At 42.4% G+C, this 25,338-nt stretch overlaps 1 protein-coding gene and 1 long non-coding RNA gene across 2 annotated transcripts; one reads left to right on the forward strand and one right to left on the reverse strand.

Annotated features, from left to right (window-relative positions):
* The first annotated feature begins 10,866 nt into the window (after nucleotides 1–10,866).
* On the forward strand, nucleotides 10,867–13,626 carry LOC121399145 (mitogen-activated protein kinase kinase kinase kinase 4-like). Its single transcript, XM_041579082.1, has 5 exons — nucleotides 10,867–11,949; nucleotides 12,089–12,216; nucleotides 12,689–12,743; nucleotides 12,928–13,000; nucleotides 13,428–13,626. Exons 1-5 carry the CDS (start codon nucleotides 11,919–11,921, stop codon nucleotides 13,624–13,626), a joined length of 486 nt encoding a protein of 161 aa, XP_041435016.1. The 5' UTR covers nucleotides 10,867–11,918.
* A 2,679-nt stretch (nucleotides 13,627–16,305) lies between these two features.
* Nucleotides 16,306–19,157, reverse strand: LOC121398903. Its single transcript, XR_005964606.1, has 3 exons — nucleotides 18,268–19,157; nucleotides 17,841–17,931; nucleotides 16,306–17,426 (listed from the first exon to the last, which is right to left on the reverse strand). It is a non-coding gene; the product is annotated as an uncharacterized LOC121398903 (long non-coding RNA).
* Nucleotides 19,158–25,338: the final 6,181 nt, after the last annotated feature.

Raw genomic sequence — 25,338 nt, forward strand, 5'->3', positions numbered from 1 at the left:
ACGCCTTCAGCGCACCATCCCATCCTCTTTGTTCCAGCCAACACCCCAAAAGCAGTCTAACCAAAGCAAGTCAAACGCCCATACTTCTTTAGAATATTGCAAATATATTAGCACTTGCACTCGGACACGGAGGTCCCTTACACTCCCAGCAGAAAAAGCCTCGAGTATTTGTCACTTACCAGCATTTACACAAGTGTTCTTGGTCCGGTGGGAATATTTTCTGCACCCTCTCGCGCCTCGGTCTATAAAGCAACAGAAAAAGGGGACACGATGACATGTGGCAGACAACTCACAATATATAAATCTGGTCCCATGAAAAGACTGACCATTATGTTGAGATTCTGTTTTTGTCAGGTATGTGGTTATTGAGGTGTGCCAAGAAGAGGCCAGGACTGCTCTCTTTCCAGATACCTAACCACTGTCCATTAGAATTAATATTCTCTATCAAAGATTCATGAGGCTGAACCCCCACATCTCCTTACTGGGTCCACCAACTTATCTTAAACAGCATGATAAAAACAGTGATTGGCCGCAACTTTGCACCACATCACTATCAGGCTTATAAACATTCTAAAACGTGATGGCTGTAAACTCCACTTTTCTTTATTTCTGGGATCAGAGGTGAGCGAGCATTGATACACGGGGCATTAAGGGAAATAAATTGCAGAAATGAATGATCAATCCGCTTTGAGTGTTACACTGGCATTGCCTGCGGATTATTAGCCTTGGTTTTTGATTGGTATTATTCTAATAGAAAAATATCATAGGAGGAAGTGGTCGGAAACAGGCAGACTACGGACAAACTCAGTGGCCTAAAAATACGCAGAAGTACATCTGGCATTTGGCCGCACGGACAACGACAGGTTCAAATAACGGATTTCTCACTTTCATTTCTGGCGATTTAGAGGTAAGTGGGATGCACAGCACACACTGGGCAGACAATTTATGGCAAATAATGATAATAAATGAAGAAAAATCCACTACTAAATTGAGTCACGAGTGGCAACCTGGGATATTCAGCCTTCGGTTTTGTCATTTAAATAGATTATAGGAGCACGTTGCGACGGTTTGGGGGAAGAAACAGCGGATTGCAGGGAGGACTACACACTGTCAGGTCTAAATACAGAAAAGTAACTTAAAATTATATTTGGCGATCCAATTGCTTTATATTTAAAATAGTGCAAGTTAAGAAATAATAAAAAAGTCTGAAATCTCCCTATGTTTAACATATAGATGGGGTCACTATAGCAACATCTGGAGTGACATTTGCGGTTCAGGTTCTCCTCTAAGGTTTATCTAATCATTTCTTATTTCTCTCTGTTATCTCACTTTGGATCTATATACATTTCATTCTTAATAAAGCTGTTAAGGAAGTTATAGCGAAATTATTAAGGGGAGATGTCTGAAATCTTCGCCATGTTCCATCATACACAGGGGTCTCTGACAGTGTTTGGTCAGTTGCACAAGTTGACAGTTGGGCCACTTACGCTAGTTCAGGTTTCTCCTCTATGCTCTTGAATATCATATTTCTCTCTGTATCTCACTTTGTATATAACATTTACTCTATTAAAAAGCTTCAGTAAAATTTAAGCAATTATTAAGGGCAAAATGTCTGAAATCCCCAGTATCCCAATCATAACACCGGGGTCACCCAGCTGTTTGGAGTCGACAGGTTGGCCACTTTGGTGTTATCCCCTCAATTACTGATTAATATCCACGTATTCCTTTCTTTGCATCTTACCTTTGTATATAAAACTGACTTCTTACAAAAGCTTGTCAAAGGAAAAAGTTTTTGGAGCTGCCACACCTTCCGCAGTCACTGTTACTTCAGTGTCCTGCATGTCCCAGCATCCCTTGTCAACCACCTGGCCCAGCTGAGGTCTTCTGAGCTCGTTAATTAACTACAAACCCAGCATTCCCTCTTTGTCAGACCTGTAGCCTGTAGTTACAAATGCCCAGCAATCCCTCTGCCAGACCTTGCAGCCTTATAACTTCAAACTGTACTGACCTACACACTCCAGTCATCCCTGTTGTCAGACCCGCAGCCCTGTAAGTACAAATCCCAGGCATCCTTGTCAGCACCTGCAGCTCCCTTGTATGTACAATTCCAGCATCCCTTTGTCAGACCTGCAGCCTGTGAGTTACAAATCCCAAGCATCCCTTTGCCAGAACCTGCAGCCTATAATCTTCCAAACTGTTTACTGGACCCTACACATCCCAGTCATTCCTTTGTCAGACCTGCAGCCTGTAGTACAAATCCCAGCATCCCCCTGTGCCAGATCCTGCAGCTATGTGGTTCTTCTAAACTGTACTGACACTTACAATGACCCAGCCATCCCTGTAAGACCTGATATCAGCCGCGTATAGACAAATCCCAGCATCCTTGTCACACCTTGCCAGCCTATAATCTTCTAACTGCTTACTGACCTACAAATCCCAGTATCCCTTGTAAGACCTGCAGGCCTGTGTAGTGAATACAGATCCAGACCGATGCCCTTGCCAGACTGAGCCTATAGATCTTCAAACTTGTTACTGACCTAACACATCCAGCCATCCTTTGTCAGACCTGCAGCCTGTAGTACCAAACCCAGCATCCCTTGTAAGACTGCAGCCTGTGTAGCAAAATCCCAGCATCCCTTGTCAGACCTGCAGCCTGTAGTACAACTCCCAGCATCCCTTGTCAGACCTGCAGCCTATAATACAAATCCCAGCATCCCTTGTCAGACCTGCAGCCTTTAGTACAAATCCCAGCATCCTTGTCAGACCTGTAGCCTTTAGTACAAAATCCCAGCATCCCTTGTCAGACCTGCAGCCTATAGTACAAATCCCAGCATCCCTTGTCAGACCTGCAGCCTATAGTAAAAATCCCAGCATCCCTTGTTAGACCTGTAGCCTATAGTACAAATCCCAGCATCCCTTGTGACACCTGCAAGCCTGTAGTACAAATCCCAGCATCCCTTGTCAGACCTGTAGCTATAGTACAAATCCCAGCATCCCTTGTCACACCTGCAGCCTGTAGTTTTCTAGCTGTTACTGACTTAAAAATCCCAGCATCCCTGTCAGACCTGTTAGTACAAATCCCAGCATCCCTTGTCAGACCTGTAGCCTATAGTACAACTCCCAGCATCCCTTGTCAGACCTGTAGCCTATAGTCCAAATCCCAGCATCCCTTGTCACACCTGCAGCTTTGTAGTTTTCTAGCTGTTACTGACCTAAAAATCCCAGCATCCCTTGTCAGACCTGCAGCTTGTGGTCTTCTGTTACTGAACTACAAATCCCAGCATTCCTTGTTAGACCTGCAGAATTTAGTACAAATCCCAGCATCCCTTGTCAGACCTGCAGCTTGTGGTCTTCTGTTACTGAACTACAAATCCAAGCATCCCTTGTCAGACCTGCAGCTTGTGGTCTTCTAACTGTTACTTAACCACAAATCCCAGCATCCCTTGTCAGACCTGTAGCTTTTAGTACAAATCCCAGCATCCCTTGTCAGACCTGCAGCTTGTGGTCTTCTAACTGTTACTGAACGACAAATCCCAGCATCCCTTGTCAGTCCTGCAGCCTGTAGTACAAATCCCAGCAACCCTTGTCAAACCTGCATCTTGTGTCTTCTCACTGTTACTTAACCACAAATCCCAGCATCCCTTGTCAGACCTGTAGCACAAATCCCAGCATCCCTTGTCAGACCTGCAGCTTGTGGTCTTCTAATTGTTACTGAACTACAAATCCCAGCATCCCTTGTCAGACCTGCAGCTTGTGGTCTTCTGTTACTGAACTACAAATCCCAGCATCCTTTGTCAGACCTACAGCCTGTAGTAAAACTCCCAGCATCCATTGTCAGACCTGCAGCCTAAAGTACAAATCCCAGCATCCCTTGTCAGACCTGTAGCCTATAACCATCTAACTGTTACTGACCTACACATCCCAGCATCCCTTGTCAGACCTGCAGCCTGTAGTACAAAACCCAGCATCCATTGTCAGACCTGTAGCCTATAGTAGAAATCCCAGCATCCCTTGTCAGACCTGTAGCTTATAATCTTCTAACAGTTAAAGTTACTGACCTTCAAATCCCAGCATCCCTTGTCAGACCTGCAGCTTTTGTCTTCTAACTGTTACTGAACTACAAATCCCCAGCATCCCTTGTCAGACCTGCAGCCTGTAGTACAAATCTCAGCATCCCTTGCCAGACCTGTAGCCTATAATCTTCAAACTGTTACTGTCCTACAAATCCCAGCATCCCTTGCCAGACCTGCAGCCTATAATCTTCTAACTGTTACTGACCTACACATCCCAGCATCCCTTGTCAGAACTCTAGCCTGTAGTACAAATCCCAGCATCCCTTGTCAGACCTGTAGCCTATAGTACAAATCCCAGCATCCCTTGTCACACCTGCAGCCTGTAGTTTTCTAGCTGTTACTGACTTAAAAATCCCAGCATCCCTTGTCAGACCTGTAGTACAAATCCCAGCTTCCTTGTGCAGACCTGTAGGCCTATAGTACAACTCCCCAGCATCCCTTGTCAGACCTGTAGCCTATAGTCCCAAATCCCAGCATCCCTTGTCACACCTGCAGCCTGTAGTTTTCTAGCTGTTACTGACCTAAAAATCCCAGCATCCCTTGTCAGACCTGAAGCTTGTGGTCTTCTGTTACTGAACTACAAATCCCAGCATTCCTTGTTAGACCTGCCAGAATTTAGTACAAATCCCAGCATCCCTTGTCAGACCTGCAGCTTGTGGTCTTCTGTTACTGAACTACAAATCCCAGCATCCCTTGTCAACCTGCAGGCCTGTAGTACAAATCCCAGCATCCCTTGTCAGACCTGCAGCCTGTTGTACAAATCCCAGCATCCCTTGTCAGACCTGCAGCTTGTGGTCTTCTAACTGTTACTTAACCACAAATCCCAGCATCCCTTGTCAGACCTGCAGCTTGTGGTCTTCTGTTACTTAACCACAAATCCCAGCATCCCTTGTCAGACCTGTAGCTTTTAGTACAAATCCCAGCATCCCTTGTCAGACCTGCAGCTTGTGGTCTTCTAACTGTTACTGAACGACAAATCCCAGCATCCCTTGTCAGTCCTGCAGCCTGTAGTACAAATCCCAGCAACCCTTGTCAAACCTGCATCTTGTGGTCTTCTCACTGTTACTTAACCACAAATCCCAGCATCCCTTGTCAGACCTGTAGCACAAATCCCAGCATCCCTTGTCAGACCTGCAGCTTGTGGTCTTCTAATTGTTACTGAACTACAAATCCCAGCATCCCTTGTCAGACCTGCAGCTTGTGGTCTTCTGTTACTGAACTACAAATCCCAGCATCCTTTGTCAGACCTACAGCCTGTAGTAAAACTCCCAGCATCCATTGTCAGACCTGCAGCCTAAAGTACAAATCCCAGCATCCCTTGTCAGACCTGTAGCCTATAACCATCTAACTGTTACTGACCTACACATCCCAGCATCCCTTGTCAGACCTGCAGCCTGTAGTACAAATCCCAGCATCCATTGTCAGACCTGTAGCCTATAGTAGAAATCCCAGCATCCCTTGTCAGACCTGTAGCTTATAATCTTCTAACAGTTAAATTACTGACCTTCAAATCCCAGCATCCCTTGTCAGACCTGCAGCTTTTGGTCTTCTAACTGTTACTGAACTACAAATCCCAGCATCCCTTGTCAGACCTGCAGCCTGTAGTACAAATCTCAGCATCCCTTGCCAGACCTGTAGCCTATAATCTTCAAACTGTTACTGTCCTACAAATCCAGCATCCCTTGCCAGACCTGCAGCCTATAATCTTCTAACTGTTACTGACCTTACACATCCCAGCATCCCTTGTCAGAACTCTAGCCTGTAGTACAACTCCCAGCATCCCTTGTCAGACCTGCAGCCTGTAGTACAAATCCCAGCATCCCTTGCCAGACCTGCAGCCTATAATCTTCTAAATGTTACTGACCTACACATCCCAGCATCCCTTCTCAGACCTGTAGCCTGTAGTACAACTCCCAGCATCCCTTGTCAGACCTGCAGCCTGTAGTACAACTCCCAGCATCCCTTGTCAGACCTGCAGCCTGTAGTACAAATCCCAGCATCCCTTGTCAGACCTGTAACCTATAGTACAAATCTCAGCATCCCTTGTCAGACCTGTAGCCTGTAGTACAACTCCCAGCATCTTTTGTCAGACCTGCAGCCTGTAGTACAACTCCCAGCATCCCTTGTCAGACCTGCAGCCTGTAGTACAAATCCCAGCATCCCTTGTAAGACCTGTAGCCTGTAGTACAAATCCCAGCATCCCTTGTAAAACCTGCAGCCTAAAGTACGAATCCCAGCATCCCTTGTCAGACTTGCAGCTTGTGGTCTTCTAACTGTTACTGAACTACAAATCCCAGCATCCCTTGTCAGACCTGCAGCCTATAGTACAAATCCCAGCATCCTTTGTCAGACTTGAAGTTTGTGGTCTTCTAACTTTTACTGAACTACAAATCCCAGCATCCCTTCTCAGACCTGCAGCCTACAGTACAAATCCCAGCATCCCTTGTCAGACCTGTAGTAAAATCCCAGCGTCCCTTGTCAGATCTGCAGCCTGTAGTACAAATCCCAGCATCCCTTGTCAGACCTGCAGCTTGTCGTCTTCTAACTGTTACTGAACTACATATCCCAGCATGCCTTGTCAGACCTGCAGCCTGTAGTACAAATCCCAGCATCCCTTGTCAGACCTGCTGCCTATAATCTTGTAACTGTTACTGACCTACAAATCCCAGCATCCCTTGTCAGACCTGAAGCCTATAACCATGTAACTGTTACTGACCTACACATCCCAGCATCCCTTGTAAGACCTGCAGCCTATAGTACAAATCCCAGCATCCCTTGTCAGACCTGCAGCTTGTGGTCTTCTAATTGTTACTGAACTACAAATCCCAGCATCCTTTGTCAGACCTACAGCCTGTAGTTAAACTCCCAGCATCCATTGTCAGACCTGCAGCCTAAAATACAAATCCCAGCATCCCTTGTCAGACCTGTAGCCTATAACCATCTAACTGTTACTGACCTACACATCCCAGCATCCCTTGTCAGACCTGCAGCCTGTAGTACAAATCCCAGCATCCCTTGTCAGACCTGTAGCCTATAGTAGAAATCCCAGCATCCCTTGTCAGACCTGTATCTTATAATCTTCTAACAGTTAAGTTACTGACCTTCAAATCCCAGCATCCCTTGTCAGACCTGCAGCTTTTGGTCTTCTAACTGTTACTGAACTACAAATCCCAGCATCCCTTGTCAGACCTGCAACCTGTAGTACAAATCCCAGCATCCCTTGCCAGACCTGTAGCCTATAATCTTCAAACTGTTACTGTCCTACAAATCCCAGCATCCCTTGCCAGACCTGCAGCCTATAATCTTCTAACTGTTACTGACCTACACATCCCAGCATCCCTTGTCAGAACTCTAGCCTGTAGTACAACTCCCAGCATCCCTTGTCAGACTTGCAGCCTGTAGTACAAATCCCAGCATCCCTTGCCAGACCTGCAGCCTATAATCTTCTAACTGTTACTGACCTACACATCCCAGCATCCCTTGTCAGACCTGTAGCCTGTAGTAGAACTCACAGCATCCCTTGTCAGACCTGCAGCCTGTAGTACAACTCCCAGCATCCCTTGTCAGACCTGTAGCCTATAGTACAAATCTCAGCATCCCTTGTCAGACCTGTAGCCTGTAGTACAACTCCCAGCATCTTTTGTCAGACCTGCAGTCTGTAGTACAACTCCCAGCATCCCTTCTCAGACCTGCAGCCTGTAGTACAAATCCCAGCATCCCTTGTAAGACCTGTAGCCTGTAGTACAAATCCCAGCATCCCTTGTAAAACCTGCAGCCTAAAGTACAAATTCCAGCATCCCTTGTCAGACTTGCAGCTTGTGGTCTTCTAACTGTTACTGAACTACAAATCCCAGCATCCCTTGTCAGACCTGCAGCCTATAGTACAAATCCCAGCATCCCTTGTCAGACTTGAAGTTTGTGGTCTTCTAACTTTTACTGAACTACAAATCCCAGCATCCCTTCTCAGACCTGCAGCCTACAGTACAAATCCCAGCATCCCTTGTCAGACCTGTAGTAAAATCCCAGCGTCCCTTGTCAGATCTGCCGCCTGTAGTACAAATCCCAGCATCCCTTGTCAGACCTGCAGCTTGTCGTCTTCTAACTGTTACTGAACTACATATCCCAGCATGCCTTGTCAGACCTGCAGCCTGTAGTACAAATCCCAGAATCCCTTGTCAGACCTGCTGCCTATAATCTTGTAACTGTTACTGACCTACACATCCCAGCATCCCTTGTAAGACCTGCAGCCTATACTACAAATCCCAGTATACCTTGTCAGACCTGCAGCTTGTGGTCTTCTGTTACTGAACTACAAATCCCAGCATCCCTTGTCAGACCTGCAGAATGTAGTACAAATCCCAGCATCCATTGTCAGACCTGCAGCTTGTGGTCTTCTGTTACTGAACTACAAATCCCAGCATCCCTTGTCAGACATTGTAGCACAAATCCCAGCATCCCTTGTCAGACCTGCAGCTTGTGGTCTTCTAATTGTTACTGAACTACAAATCCCAGCATCCCTTGTCAGACCTGCAGCCTGTAGTACAGTTGTCAGACCTGCAGCTTGTGGTCTTCTAACTGTTACTTAACAACAAATCCCAGCATCCCTTGTCATACCTGTAGCCTGTAGTACAAATCCCAGCATCCCTTGTCAGACCTGCAGCTTGTGGTCTTCTAACTGTTACTGAACGACAAATCCCAGCATCCCTTGTCAGACCTGCAGCCTGTAGTACAAATCCCAGCATCCCTTGTCAAACCTGCCAGCTTGTGGTCTTCTAACTGTTACTTAACTACAAATCCCAGCATCCCTTGTCAGACCTGTAGCACAAATCCCAGCATCCCTTGTCAGACCTGCAGCTTGTGGTCTTCTAATTGTTACTGAACTACAAATCCCAGCATCCCTTGTCAGACCTGCAGCTTGTGGTCTTCTAACTGTTACTGAACTACAAATCCCAGCATCCCTTGTCAGACCTGTAGCCTGTAGTAAAAATCCCAGCATCCATTGTCAGACCTGCAGCCTAAAGTACAAATCCCAGCATCCCTTGTCAGACCTGAAGCCTATAACCATCTAACTGTTACTGACCTACACATCCCAGCATCCCTTGTCAGACCTGTAGCCTGTAGTACAAATCCAGCATCCCTTGTAAAACCTGCAGCCTAAAGTACAAATCCCAGCATCCCTTGTCAGACTTGCAGCTTGTGGTCTTCTAACTGTTACTGAACTACAAATCCCAGCATCCCTTGTCAGACCTGCAGCCTATAGTACAAATCCCAGCATCCCTTGTCAGACTTGAAGTTTGTGGTCTTCTAACTTTTACTGAACTACAAATCCCAGCATCCCTTCTCAGACCTGCAGCCTACAGTACAAATCCCAGCATCCCTTGTCAGACCTGTAGTAAAATCCCAGCGTCCCTTGTCAGATCTGCAGCCTGTAGTACAACTCCTAGCATCCCTTGTCAGACCTGCAGCCTGTAGTACAAATCCCAGCATCCCTTGCCAGACATGCAGCCTATAATCTTCTAACTGTTACTGTCCTACAAATCCCAGCATCCCTTGTCAGACCTGTAGCCTATAGTACAAATCCCAGCATCCCTTGTCAGACCTGTAGCCTATAGTACAAATCCCAGCATCCCTTGTCAGACCTGTAGCCTATAGTATAAATCCCAGCATCCCTTGTCAGACCTGTAGGCTAAAGTACAAATCCCAGCATCCCTTGTCAGACCTGCAGCCTATAGTACAAATCCCAGCATCCCTTGTCAGACCTGCAGCCTGTAGTAAGATCCCAGCATCCCTTGTCAGACCTGCAGTCTGTAGTACAAATCCCAGCATTCCTTGCCAGTCCTGCAGCCTATAATCTTCTAACTGTTACTTACCTACAAATCCCAGCATCCCTTGTCAGACCTGCAGCCTGTAGTTTTCTAGCTGTTATTGAACTACAAATCCCAGCATCCCCTGCCAGACCGCCAGCCTATAATCTTCTGTTACTGACCTACAAATCCCAGCATCCCTTGTCAGACCTGCAGCCTGTACTAGTCCTTTTACCGTGATATCATGAAGTTGAGAGGCTGCATGTCAGCAGGGACCGGGCCTCATATTATAATAGAGGGAAGAATGGATGGTGCCAATACAGGGAAATGCTGCAACCTGTTTAATTTCATTTCATTTAAAGGGGAATTTGCTTTAATGCTGTTGATGCAAAAGGAAAAACTGATGGTAAATTTTGTTTTTTGCCAGTGGAAATCAGATTTTAGAATTTATGGTCAGAATAAAAATAACAGATAAAACAGATAAACAATATATATAAGTTTAGGGTTTGTTTTTGTACAATGGGAGAATTGGTTGAGGGTGTGAATACTTATATAAGGCAGTGAATCCTGATATGTATAGCAGAGAGGACTGGTGCATGTGAGCTTACAATCTCTTCTGTCTTTCGGTTTCCCCACACAGTGAATTTTGCGAGCGACGAAGCGTTTTCACAGCGTTTTCGAAGCGATTTTCAGAGTGATTTTCCGAGTGATTTCACAGCGATTGTTTGAGATATTCAGTGATATTCCATCTGATTTTTGGCGTTTGGAAAAACATCTTCCTTTGACGTCAGCTGATATCTCTTTATAACCCAACAGCTCTTTTAAGAGCTAAAAAACTTAGGCGCAATGCTATTCTGCGCCCCCTGGAGGAAGGTAAGTCAACTGCTACTGTTTGAGCTGAATTTAGGGTTTTGCTGAATAGAGAACAGGTACAGATAAAGCATAGAATGTAATAGACTCTTTCTCTTCTCCTTCGGCCACAGGCGGAATCCAGAACCCTCTCCGAGACTTATGAGGTGAGTAGAAAGGAGGGTAAAACACTCGCCGCTACTGCCGGAAGTGAGACGTGTTTTGTACCCTGGGGAATATTATGTTATCAATAAAATCCTTCTTTTTTCTATTTTATTTTCCAGCCTCCTGATGGTCGGCTGACCAAGGATGTGCTTGTTGGAGAGGGCGGCACTGGAGACGTCTACAAGGTAAGTTACCAACCAATTCCTAGAGAGTAGGGGAACTGAACAAGATTGTGATCACTAGACACAATCACACAATGATTTAGGCAGACATATCAAGCTTCTGGTTTGGGGGCTGCATTAGACCCTCTCTTTCCTACTTGTATATAAGTCAACCTTTCTGTCTGTATTACAGGGACGACACCATCGTAGAGGCGTGGTAGCGGTGAAGATCGCCAACATCAGCCGAGTACTGTATCTTTATAATTCCAATCACTATATATCAATCCTATTTGTGTAGTTGCCTATGTAAACTAAAGGGATTTCTATTATTCCACTCCAGGATGAAGAGTCAGTCTGCAGGGAGCTGAAGTTTCTCCAGCAGTTCGGAGGCCACAAGAACATCGCCTCTTACTATGGAGCCTACTACAGGGCTCCACTCACGGAGTGCTCATCGGAGCTCTTGGAAGTAAGAAATGATTTACTGTATCGTGTTCATTCCTCTTGTGCCAAAACAATCTCCACTGGAAGTGATAGAATACATGACCTGAAATAATTTCTATATATTGCAGATTGTTCTTGAATACTGTGGTGGAGGCTCTCTGTACAACCTCATCAGTAAGACCAATGGCCAATCCCTGAAGGAGACCTGGATTGGCTATGTCTGCAAGGAGGTTTTAAAGGTAAGGCCAGATTTACCCCTTAAGGACTCTTCTTTAATTGCATCAATTATATATACAATCTCTTTGTTGGGAATTTTTAGTCTTATGTCTGTTATAGTCTTATAACCTACATCTCAATCTCCCCAGGGGCTGCACCACATCCACAAGAACCGGGCCGTTCATAAAGACATCAAGAGCCCGAACATCATGCTCACAGAGACGGCCAAAGTGAAGATCAGTGAGTAAAACTTACAGTTATAAGTGGACGGTGGTGAGCTTCTGTGAATATGGAGTCAGGGGGTATCATAATTCAGGTTTCTATCTTATTGTGGTTAAACAAGTCATTTTCCATTAATGGATTCTATCTGTCATTTCAGTCGACTTTGGACACAGCTGGGACCTGGACCCGCAAACTGGGTTGTGCCACGAAGCGGAAGGGACTCCACATTGGATGGCACCCGAGGCCATAAGGCAGAAGGGCCAGCGCCTGGCGTACGACACCAAAGTATGTTGTACTTATAATACTTGTAACAACACGGAGCAGTTACTTATCAGTGTTAATGGGACATAGAAGCAGTTATTTTCTCATGGAGAGAAAAGAGTTTTTTCCGAAACGTTGAGTCTCTTAACTTTTTGCACAATGTGTCTGCTTTAATATATTTGCTCATTTGCATTGTGAAACTGGTGTTATGTACTGTAGCTGCTATTGTTTGTATATTGCTGTATACACTTTTATATATAATAAAGCATTTTTTTTACTTTTACATATACCATGGTGTGTTCATTTACTAGGGGGTGCATTGGGCTATTTTAGAAGTTGTTTTCTGTTCTGTTTTGGCCATAATTGCATACTTTTGCACCCATGATAATATATGTATATGTTTCTAAAAGAGAAGTGCAGCCTTTTTACTTAGATTTTATTAAACACCCATAACCCAATTCTCTCCTTCTAATGCTCTTTGGTGTGTCTTTTGCAGTGTGACATCTGGTCGCTGGGGATAACCGCCATCGAAATGGCTGAGGGAGAACCACGTAAGTGAATCACAACAATTGTGGCTACTTTATTTTATACATTGAGCAGCAGAGGTTCTATATCAGAATGGGAGGAATTTGGGATGATTTGCTATTTCCAGCAAAAAATAACTTTTTCTATAGATTAAATAAATAACTTCTAGACATGTTTGATGGACCTGATGTATATGTTTTTCACTTTCAGCATACACAGGGAAATATCCAGTTGAGGACCTGATAATTGAAGCCCAACCACCGAAGCTTCAATCAAACACCTGGTGAGTCTGTCCCAGCTCGTGTCAGATAGACAGATATACTGCAAAATACATGTATATTCTGGGGTATAGCTAATGGTTACTGGGTAAATAGAAGGAGAGAGAGAGGGAGGGATGGATGGATAGATAGATAGATAGATGATAGACAGACAGACAGACAGACAGACAGCTAGATGAGAGAGTGATAGAAAAATATACGATAGATAGATAGATAGATGCTAAATAGACGATAGATAGAGGGATAGATATTTAAATAGATAGAGGGATAGATAGATGATAAATAGATGATATATGATAGATAGACAGATATACTGCAAAATATATGTATATTCTGGGGTATAGCTAATGGTTACTGGGTAAAAGCTTCTGGAATCTGGAAATCTGGGGATTTTTTTTTGCTAGCTAAAGCTAAAATCTCTGGTTTTTCCAGGTCACAGCATTTTGTGTCCTTCTTGGAGTCCTGTCTGAAAAAGGATCCTTCGGAGAGAGGGAGTGCTCAAGAACTCCTGCAGCACCCATTCGTCACCCAACTACCACCTAAGAAGATCGTCAGGGCTGAGATAGAAGAACATCTCCGGACTCTGCAGAACTTGCCGGCCAAGAAAGGTGAGGGAATCCATTATATTTGATACGACTGCACCATCTTACAGTGTAACTCAACAGCTGCAAGAGTTGGTTTTATTATAATGGCAATGGGAATAATAAACATGTTTTAAGGGGTACTTAATATTAAATTTTAGTATAATGGTGACATTGGCCTTGTAAGACAATTTGCATTTGGTCTTCAGTCTTTATTTTTTTGTTTATGAATCATATGCAAGCTCTAATTAGTATTCATGAATCACAAATATGATTTTTCCCTATACAGGACTGAAGGGAGTTGCTCTCTCAAAGCTGCGGCGTGCTTGTGACTTCTGCACACAGACATCGGCAGAACAAGAAGCAGCTCTGCAAATGGCCCTGGAAGGCTTCTCCTGTTATTGATATTGGGGCCAATAACAACAGCCCAGAATGAGTTTCCTAAATCACAGCCAAGGAAAAAGAAACATCCACAGGGTAAGGTCCAATCTCCATTCAGTACAATGGTTCTCAGCTGGTAGACAAATAACAATTTGATCCCCTGCTACCTGGTGGGTGTCTACATTGGTAGGACCCGAATCCTCACTGTGCACAAGAGGTGGGTTTCGGCTAGAAGATGCTCAAGTTTACATTTCTTGGTCACAATCCTCCCCAAAATCAAGGTTTTCTGTGCTGATGGACATTAGCCTCACTGCAGCAGCCACACACAATAACACAACAGGGTAGAATGTGATTGAGAAGGCTCAGGCATTATTTCTTATTCCCATAGCCAGTGCATTTATTTCCAAAAGGAGCATCAGTCTGGGAGAAAAACTTCCTAACATGAGGGAACCCCTAATGAATAAGGCTTGTCCATAAATGCCATGCCTCTGAATGAGAATTAATGATGATCTATTACTGACTGATATTTTTTTCTCATACAGATCCAGTGGCATTTGCAGCTCCACCAGCAACATCTCCTTTCAAGCTGATGAAGTTCAGCAAGTGGTAACTTCAAGATTCCTGCAACTACACCAGCAGGGACTTTATCTCCTCCTGTAGCTCCATGATCATATTCTTTTCAGACTACCACATCTCCACCAGTGGTGTCTTTGCTTCATTTTACCTCACTCCACCCGCACACATCTCCACCTCACTTTGAGGTGCCATAGTTCCATCCATCTTCCTTTTTTTGCAGACTACTACAACTCCAGCATCTTGCCTTAAGCATCTACATTTCACAGAACCATAGCTCCAACATTCATATCTACCTCTACAGCTCCACTAGCAGCATTCACATTTTCAAACACCATAGCTCCACTATTAGGACCTTAGTTTTCATTAGTATCCAATTACCAATCTACCCAAGGACTTTTCATTTAACTTTAGCTCCATCACGAGCCCTTATGTGCTAACACACCTCCACCAATATCTTCTTTTATTTACATATCATCAAGAGTTTCTCCTCTTTAAAATATCCTTTAATCCTTGCCCTTCTTACTACACCTCCATTTAGTCACCACCACACACTAAAATGATTTCACCTACACAGAGGATTCTCTTCTCCAATTTTTTCTTTTGCCTCCCCCCCTGCAATCTTCTAACACCAATTCCTCATTGGTTTGACTATGAAGATTTTCATTCATCCAGGTCATGGTATATCTAGTATAGGTAAATCTAAAAACAACTGGACTTGCTGAGTAATCATCCGAGCAGCTTCTTCAGTTCAACTGACTGGTTGAACTGAAGAAGCTGCTCGGATGAGTAGTGAAACATCTTCATTGATTACTCAGCAAGTCCAGTTGTTTTTAGATTTACCTATACTAGATATCCTCAATGGTTTCTTCTGTTCAAATTCTTTCCTTTCTAAATTCTATCTTTTCAAGCCTTCCACTCAACAACCAGTCACATCTCCTACTCTAAACCCTGACATAAACTCTTAGTTCTGATACTGACATAATCTCATAGTACAAGTTGATCCAGGGACTTGTCCGATTGCCCGTTGGGAGTCAGGAAGGAATTTTTCCCCCTCTGAGGCAAATTGGCTCTGGCTTCAGATGGGGTTTTTGCCTTCCTCTGGATCAACTACTAAATAGGAAGATCCCTTTTATACTAAAACTTGAACCTAATGGATGTGAGTCCTTCCCAACTTAAATTAGTATAAATTAATCTAAAATGCATAAATATAACATCCAATTTATAAATAAATATTTTAATACACATTTCATTGGTGTTCTTGCATTTTTTATAGTTCTATAGTATTGCCAGGGAACATTACAGAGGAGGGAGACCTCTAGTGCAAGGGAAAAGGGTCACTGAAAAGTGAAGGTGGAATCAAGAGGCAGGGGTGGGAGAAATTGGTGAAAGGAGGTGCTAAGGATGAATAAATATAAGAAGGGGATAAGCCATGTCTGGACCCAGTCCTACTGATCTGCACTGATGTCAGAGGTTTGGTCAGTCAATCCCATACAAATGATATATAGTCAGTACAGCAGCCCCTCTGCCCTGATATTAATCCATGCAGTTTATGTTTAGTCCAGGATTTACTTGCCCTTTAAGAGACAGGGTGGTAGACAGGAATATATTCATATTCCAGTCTCTTATTCAATTCAATGCATGGTTGCTAGGGTAATTTGGACCGGATGGCTGAAACTGCAAACTGGAGAGCTGCTGAATAAAAAGCTAAACAACTGAAAAGCCACAAATAATAAAAAAATAATAAAAAATGAAACCAATTGCAAATTGTCTCAGAATATCACTCTCTACATCATACCAAAAGTTAATTTAAAGGTGAACAACCCCTTCAACATGAGACAGGGAGGAAAGCAGTAATCTCAACAGCCTGATTGTGCCAGTTACTTTCATTCTCGCCCAGAGTCTGCTGGAGATAGTCAATAGCTGAATAAGGGAACCAGACCAACTGAGAGGAGCCTGGGGGAATGAAACATCATTGCTATCCTTTATACAGTGCATGGCTTCTCCAGTAGAACTAATTTTCCTATCACAGTGGCACAAGCACAGTTGGTTCAGTTCAGGAGGCAATAAAGCCTTAAAGGAGAAGGAAAGGCTAAAACCAAGTAAGCTTTATCAGAAAGGTCTATATAAATACACCAAGTAATTCTGCTCTGAGTCCCTTTGAAGATGTTAATAGTCTTCCTGACATTCAAGTTTTTTTCAGAGAAAAAACTCGGTTCGAGTTTAGTAGAATTTGATTAAAGGTTTCAGGTCGGAAAATATTAGTTCGAGTTTTAGATATTCGATTGTTTTTTCTTAAATAACCTCCCAATCAAATTTCGAGTATATTCGAATTTATTAGAGTTAAAAAAAAAAAAACTCACATGAATTCGAAATTCGACCTTTGATAAATGGGCCTCCCCAAATTTATGGGAAACAAACAGCTATACACAAATGGCAGGATTATATATAGATCTATATTATATAGTCTTACTCCTGTCATATTCCAGCTGTCACATATGCATCATGTACTGACCAGGAAGGTATCAGGGCATGTCAGGAATATAATGCTATCATTCAGTTAGCCAGAAGAGAATTGAGAAGGGACTTGTACCTTTTCTGTAGTTGTGTCGGTATATATGGAACTCATACTGGAGTTCACACAGTAGTTGTGGGTCATTAGGTCAACGGTACGAGCATGAGATTCAATGATACCTACAACCTACCTAAGGCATATTTAAGTGAGACTTTATGAAGAAAGTGAAGCATCTGCTCACTGTGCAAGTGCCCCCCCAGGACAGAAAAGAAATGGGCAGTTACCTCATTATGGAGATTTACATATAGAAACTCTACAAGGTCCTGCAGCTGGGAGCACTCACACAGAACCACTATGAGCTGCCGTAAACAGTCCAGTTGCCTGAAAGATGAAAATATAATTATTAAACAGCAAGAGTGACTCTAGCTTAAAGGCAGGGTCCCTTGGCCAACCCTCCTCTCCTACCCAAATGGAACATGCTCTTCCACTAATGCAAGACTTTACTGGGCTTTATATGGTGCTACAATGTTTACATTTTCCTGATTATCCGGGTATTGTTCTGGCTGGGCTGAAACTCCACTTGGCCAAAAAATTCCTTGGCCTGTGTATGCAGTCTAAGGACGAGCACAATAAAAAAACCCATGTCTGATCTCATAGGTGGGCAATAGTGAGCGAACTGGACAAAGATCTGCTTCTTTGGTAAACTGGCAAAAGGAGAGGATAATGTACAACTATTTGGATTTACAATGCATGTTATGCAACTAGACTTAAGTGAACTTGTCACGGGGGCCGTACCTGCTAGGATCTGGGATTTGAGTTAATGCGTCGTATGCTTGGCTGTTGTGTCCCACGTCTAAGTGATGCTTGAAAATCCGAGTCCTTAATGCTGCCATAAAATAAACACAGATAGATATAAATAGCTAAATATATAGATGCAGTATGAGAATGGGAACGTCCAATAACTCTTTCCGTAATCTGGATCTTCATACCTTAAAATCATGTAAACATTAAATAAAACCAATAGGCTGGTTTTGCTTCCAATAAGGATTAATTATATCTTAGTTGGGATTAAGTACAAGTTACTGTTGTATTATTACAGAGAAATAGGAAATCATTTTTAAAATTTTGGCTTATTTTGATAAAATGGAGTCTATGGGATACAGCCTTTCCGTAATTTCAATCTCCTGAAATGAAGAGCAAGATGCCCCATAAAGATGCTTACCAGTAGGTTTTGCCGCTGCGGGCTGCAGTTCAGGGATGCCGCCTGTTGGAGGTGCCATTTTCTGGGCATCGACATCCTCTAAAAACAACGAGAAAAAACGTGCAGCAAAATATTAGAACTCTGAATTTCATCCTTGTCAGACACAATATAACTGAAAATAGAACACCCTTCTAATATGCTTTAAAGGAATTGTTCAGTGTAAAAATAAAAACTGGGTAAATAGATAGACTGTGCAAAACGTGGTGTATTTTATCTGTCTTATGTCTTCCCCCAACTACTCTGTTTAAACAGTTGCCCCCCAGGGATATGAACAGGAATAGTAACCGTCTCAGAGGCCGGCAGCATGGCTAATTACCAATCAGAGCTGCAGCCTGTGGATTCAATATGAAGCCATTTTTAAATGGGTGAGGCAACAAACTTAGAATGCAATGTGATGCTGCGGGGGGTGGATGTTGCACCCCCAGCCAGTGCAAGAACAGAGGAACCTGAATCACAGCTCAGGGACATATTATGGGATGCCCATCCTTCAGCCTTCCTGTGATGACTGAAAGGAGACATTTATCTTGTTTCCAGTTTTGCCATTGTGTGGGTCCTTGCAGGAATTTATTATGGGTGCCCATAGTAACAGTGACATCTGGCCAGGCTTACAGGCTGATTTTGAATGACATGGAGACTTTATTGCTATACAGTGAGGGATCAGTGCAACACCAACTGGCCACTAACTAGAGCTTGCACACAAGCATGGCATTTAGATCCAGTTCCAGTATGTACAGCAGGTAAATAGCCATCCCCTCCCAATACTTGCACTGCTGCCGCACAGCTCACTCACCTAGCATGCCCCATACCAACTGCTGAAAAGTTGCACATTACAGACAAGTGCTTTGCAAAAACAGAGATATTTGCTCTTTCCTTGCAAGGGCACAAGCATGGGGTGGGCATAGACTGTTGTGCCCCACTCCATGTGGCAGTAGCTGTGCCATGCTTACTCATGACCTACTAATCCTACATCATGTTCATCACTCTGCTGTGGAGGAGAGACACCCGAAACTGCTGATCTTCATGAGCCGGCTGGGGACCACACAACTAGTTGAGTGGTTCTGGGGGTATTTATGTGCGGTATTTATATAATATTTCATATATATATATATATATATATATATATATATATATATATTATATATATATATATAAGACCAGCAGCACTGGGTGTCTCTCCAGGTGGTTCATTGATTTTTTATACATATATAACATACTGTATATATACAAAACCACGTATTCAAGGAACCAGCACTCCCATATAAAACTTCAATTGTTTATTGTGTTGTACCAATGTCCAACGTTTCGGTCCTTGTTAGGACCTTTCTCCTGTACATATTGTAACTGGATCTAAATTGGTACAACACAATAAACAATTGAAGTTTTATATGGGAGTGCTGGTTCCTTGAATACGTGGTTATATATATTTTAACCATGCAACCCGGCTATATATGCCAAAATAACGGTTGCCTTGGAGTGCGGATACTCACTTGAATGTGATACAACAGCCTTTCTCAAAGTGAGGGGGGAGATTAAACAAACTGATTAAATACATGGTGTGGCGGGAAGAAAAACAGCCGATTGACAAGGGAAGTGATGTAATTGTGACATCATACAAGAAAAATACAAGAAAAAATACTGTTAAAAAGTGAGAAAATATTTGTACAAACACAACATAACTAATTACATACTTAGGGCACGAGTAGTTATGTATTAATACGTTAAATCGCTGATACGCGTGTATCAGTCTCACTGTGTGTCTCAGATAAATGTAACAACAATTAAACTGTTCTATCATAGTGTAGCTCATATGGGGATACAATCTGGGTCTTTTTTGTTGCAAAGTGTCAAAAGATCAAACAAGAGATCAAAAGAGGAGAGAAAGTAGGAATGGAAAACGCTGTGTTGCGAAGTGTATCATATCCATAATGTAGACGAACGCGGCTCTTAAGAAGCAACATGTTGTGGAAAAGACGGAAAAAATACAGAACATATAGAATGGTTAAAGTGTGTAAAGTATTTCCCCAATAACAGTCACATGTATTTTTTGTTTTTCTATACACTCCATCTTAGGTGACCGGGGGTGTATCTATCCAGATTGACTGACCCCACCTCCTTTCTAACTACATTTTCCGTTTTCTCCCTTTTTTCTCTGTATTAACTACGGTTCTTGTCCTGAGTTCTGTTTATATTCTTCATTTTTTGTGGACCCCAACATTTTTTTTTTCATTTTTCAATTTTTTTTCATTATTAAATTTTTTCATTATTCAGTTTTCATTTTTCGTTTCCATTTTTTATTTTTTTATTTTTCCATTTGTTATATACTTTTCACTTTCCTTTTCCATAGTGATTTTTCACACGTTGAGTGAACTCCATTTTTCCAGTTCCATTTTTTCAGTTCCATTATTCCAGACATGTGTCTATTTGTGTTATTATTTTTCCAGATTTTCAGCACTAATTTTTTTCCGCTTTGGATTATTTATTCGCCCATGTATATATTTTTTACAGATTTCAGTTAACCCTCTGGCTTCCTCAACTACGGAGATTACCATGAACATGGGAATTATCGAATGACTACACATCCGTGGACCTGCACGACAGAATAACTACGGGACACACTTGGGATGTCGGCTAATCTAACGTACGTCTGACCAGTTCCCAACACACTCCAATAGATGCCTGATGATCGAATATACGGCTTACTATCTACAATTAAAGTTACTGACATTCATCATCACCAGACAGTGAAGAAACGCACTATTGTTAACGGACCTTATTCAGTTGATGGTTCCTATAAATGGTGACGTAACAAGGCGATGTATACCCCAGAAGTACACATGAAGTAGAAAAACCTCCAGACTTTTGGAGGCCTGGCAAGAAGGAACAACGATTGATCCTACCACATGGCTAATGGATGCCCAGCAGTAACATCGAGGAAATGTAATTGCGGCATTCGCAAAGGGACTTGTGAATTGCCAGCAAAACAATACAGTATATACCTGGAATGCGGTGTATTTCACCTGAACTAGGTTGGCAGAAAGCTAATTAACAATCAACTGTACCCTTTTAATATTTCCGATAATAAGGAACAACGATAGACCCTACCACATGGGTAATGAATGCCCAGCGGCATTCATTCATGTTGAGGAAGGGTAATAGCGGTGATATTCAATGGAATTGCAAATTGCCAGCAACACAATCTATACCTGTAACCTTGCAGCTAATTTGATTAGATCAAAGTTGGCTGAGAGCTAAATTAACAATAGACACGGACCTTGTTAATGGACTTATATAGAGCTCACCTCTGCTGCATCATTCATACCCAACTTTGGATTCAATTCTCCTAATACTTCTATTTTAATTTTTATTTTTCTGATTATTTTTTATTTGTTTTTTATTTTTTAATTTTAATTATTTTTTGTTTGTATATTTTCGAATTTTCTTCTTTTTTATTTTTCTTTGTTTCCATTATCCTCTCTCGTTCCGTTTTTTCTTTATTCTTCTTTCTCAATCTGCTTCAACACTTTAACCATTCAATATGTCTGTATTTTTGCCGTCTTTTCCCACTACATATTGCTTCTTAAGAGCCGCGTTGGTCTACATTATGGATATTTATATACCTCGCAACACAGCAATTTTCCGTTTCCCCTACTTTCTCTCCTCTTTTGATGTCTTTGTTTGATCCTATCTTTTGACACTCCTTCTCCAACAAAAAGACCCAGATTGGTATCCCCATATTTTTCTTGTATGATGTCACAATCACATCCCTTGTCAATCGGCTGTTTTCCTTACTATAGAAAGCAGTTATTATGGTCACTGTATCAAATGTCATGGCAAAATCCAAATTGATCTCATGTATTGCCTATAATTGCCAGGCCGAGACTGTAATGCCTTTTAAAATATTGGAATGATATCAGCTTTCCTCCAATTCATAGGTACATGCTAGATGAAAATAATCTGAGAAAATCAGAAATAGGACCCTAGCGAAGACTGAACTAAGCTCTCTCTGTACCATAGGATGTATTCCATCTGGCCCAGGGCCTTATCCACATTACTTTTGCTTAAACATATCCTCGGGCACTGATAACCTTGTTTGCTCTAAACTATGCATATCTTTACAGAGTGGGGTCTGTACCTCGGAGGCATCCCTACCATATATGATATTCACCTCTCCACCAGAATTTTCCCCTAATTCTCATCTAAATTATCTTCCCTGAAGTACTCTCTGCTCCTATCCCCATTCAAAGATTAACATCTCCTCCATCCTTTTAGCAATCCTCTTCCTCAAAGCAGCTGTACCATCATCATTGAGGTGTCCCCATCCCTTGCAAAGAGCCTATAGCCAATGGAAAAATCAGCCCAGTTCTCCAAAAACCCAAATTCCTCTCTTTATTACCAATCTCTTAGCCAACACTAACATACAGTCATATGAAAAAGTTTGGGAACCCTCTCAGCCTGCATAATTAATTTATTCCACTTTTCAACAAATTAAGCTCGTTAAAACCATTGAACTTCATGGGCAGGTGTGGTCCAATCATGAGAAAATGGTACCAGTACAGTATTTAAGGAGTCCAGTTGCAAGTTGTGCTGCCCCTTTGAACAGTGACAGTATGGGATCCTCCAAAGGCAACCTCTCAAAAAGATCTGAAAACAAAATTGTTGAGTATCATGGTTTAGAGAAAGGCTACAAAAAGCTATCTCAGGAGATTTAAACTGTTCAGTTTCAACTGTTAAAGAATGTAATCAGAAATGCGCAAGGCCATAGGCAACAGTTTGCTGTAAAACCCAGGTCTTTGCAGGCCAAGAACAATGACCAGGGCGGCAATGCGGAGGAGTGCTAGAATTGTGGTTACAGACAAACCCTTCAAAGATCCTGCTGCAGATGGTGATCTGTACATCATTCTACCCAATTCAGCACAATTTGCACAGGGAACATCTGTCTGATGAGAAAAGAAGCCCTTTGCTGGCTCACGGCAAACACAAACAGAGTTCACTTATTGTAGCAAAAAAGCTCATTTAGACCCAAGCCGCAGTCATTTTTGGAACAAAGTGTTTTGGACTTGGTGAGACAAAAAATTTAGTTATTTTGGTCATTAACAAAAAGCACTTTGCATGGCGGGAGAAAGCCACACTTGCATTCAAGAAAAATGACATGGCAATCTTTCCGATGGCTAATCTCCATTGTCATTGTTTCAATGTCCTGTCCAATGTTCCTAGTTGGGTCTGGTCCTGGTGAAATTTGCGACAGATGGCAGCCCTATATAAGGTGCTGATTGGACTTGACTTTTTAAAATATGCATCTGTTTGGTATTTTAAACCTGAAAAGTGAAGAGGCATTTAAAAGGGCAAGTGCAGTTTAACTTTGGACCCTAATCACTACAGAATTTGTACTATCCACTTGGATTTATTGAAACCTCCATACATAGTGAGATCAGGAGACTTTCACAGGGGATAGTAAATTTACCCAATTTGTGGTCTGAAAGTTCAAAAGGAAGATATGCGGCAGTTTCAAACCCAGTCATTGTAATATGGTCCAAATACCTTGTGATGTTACCCCCCGCCCCTGCCCCAGGTTCCCCAGATGAATTACCCTTTGAGGTCAAGATGTAGGACATACATCTGATGCATGTAGAAGATGCCCTCACAGTACTGGTGCACATACACCATTTGCATCCACCTCCATTAACTAGTAATTCTCATCTCTCAAACACCCTGGGGGGGGGACACAATAAGAGATGAGCAAAGCCTGGGATGGGTAGTTATGGGACTGGATGGCAGATTTAAGGATTAATGGATTGATTCCTGGAGCTATTTAGCAGAAAAGGTTTAGCAGCTATAATATGGTGCGGTGCACAATTGGTCAAAGAATAGAGAAAGTGAAAGGGAACAAAACGGGTCTGACTAAGCCAATGCGCTGGTTGAATGTTTCAGCATCCTTGACCTAACCCAAACCTGTGCCTACTTCAGGCCACAATATGGATTTATTGTACCTGGGCAGGCCACTCTCCGACATCATCAGCAGGGGCAGGGAAAGCACAGTATATAACACAACCATTGTATTATAACTAGCTTGGGTGAAACCATAATCTCCACTTACTATTCTAGAATGAAAAAAGATTCTCATCTAGGCATCTAAACCACCTCACAAAAAATCATCGGATGATATATAAGGGTGATCCAACTGGTTCATCACTTGGATTTCATTTAAAGGGCATTCTCCTTAAAAACCCAAAATAAAGAGAACATGGTAAGATACTGTAAAGACCTAGAGAATCTTACACTTTTGTAGGCCTAGGTTCCCTGATTTTCACGTTTTGGCTTTTTTAAGTCTGACTTATAAAGACTGCATCCCAACAGTCACACCCAGTAAGTTTAGCTCTGAACCCAGATGTACATCTGATCCTTTTCTTCCAATTCTTACACTGTTTTGGCAGGAGAAAGAAGTACTTTAATGGCAGAACAGATTCCCACGAAATACATCTCTTTTCCCTGGATATTGTCTTTCACAAAATGCCATTACCTTCCTTGTTCCCCTACAAGCAGGGATGGACTGACAGAACAATTTTTCTCACATGTACATTTACACCTCAAAACTATTGTAACTTGATAAAATTCTGATTTGAAAGATTCTTCACACATTTTGCATCTGCTACAACAATGAGGTGCAGACTATTTTGTGCGCACACAGGTTGATGCCGAATCACTATCCACCAAATATATCATGTCCGGCATATAAAGGCCTTCAGTCCTTACGTCCATGCATTCCTCAGGATGAGGGATTGAGCAAACCTGGTCCTACATAAGAACAACATTGATAATATTCAATTTATATGGAAAGCGGTCTAGGATATACTGTTACTTAAATATATTTATTCATTATACAAGGCCAACTACTCCAAGTGCTGTTGGATAAACTTAAAAGAGACTGCTCACAACCTCGCAACCTACCACCTGTCTTGGTTTGGCCGAATCCGCGGGTCAAAATGACATTTACTGCCAAAGACTGTTATATTTGTTTAGGAACAATCTCTGCTT

The sequence above is a fragment of the Xenopus laevis genome, chromosome 9_10S (assembly GCF_017654675.1).
Source record: "Xenopus laevis strain J_2021 chromosome 9_10S, Xenopus_laevis_v10.1, whole genome shotgun sequence".
In the NCBI taxonomy this organism is placed as follows: Eukaryota; Metazoa; Chordata; class Amphibia; order Anura; family Pipidae; genus Xenopus; species Xenopus laevis.

Excerpts from the sequence above, each read along its gene's own strand:
- LOC121399145 (XM_041579082.1), top strand. The coding sequence starts at position 11,919 with ATGCTCACAGAGACGGCCAAAGTGAAGATCA. Across the intron at positions 11,950-12,088 it reads GACGGCCAAAGTGAAGATCA|TCGACTTTGGACACAGCTGG; the intron begins GTGAGTAAAACT and ends CTGTCATTTCAG. Across the intron at positions 12,744-12,927 it reads AATGGCTGAGGGAGAACCAC|CATACACAGGGAAATATCCA; the intron begins GTAAGTGAATCA and ends TTTCACTTTCAG.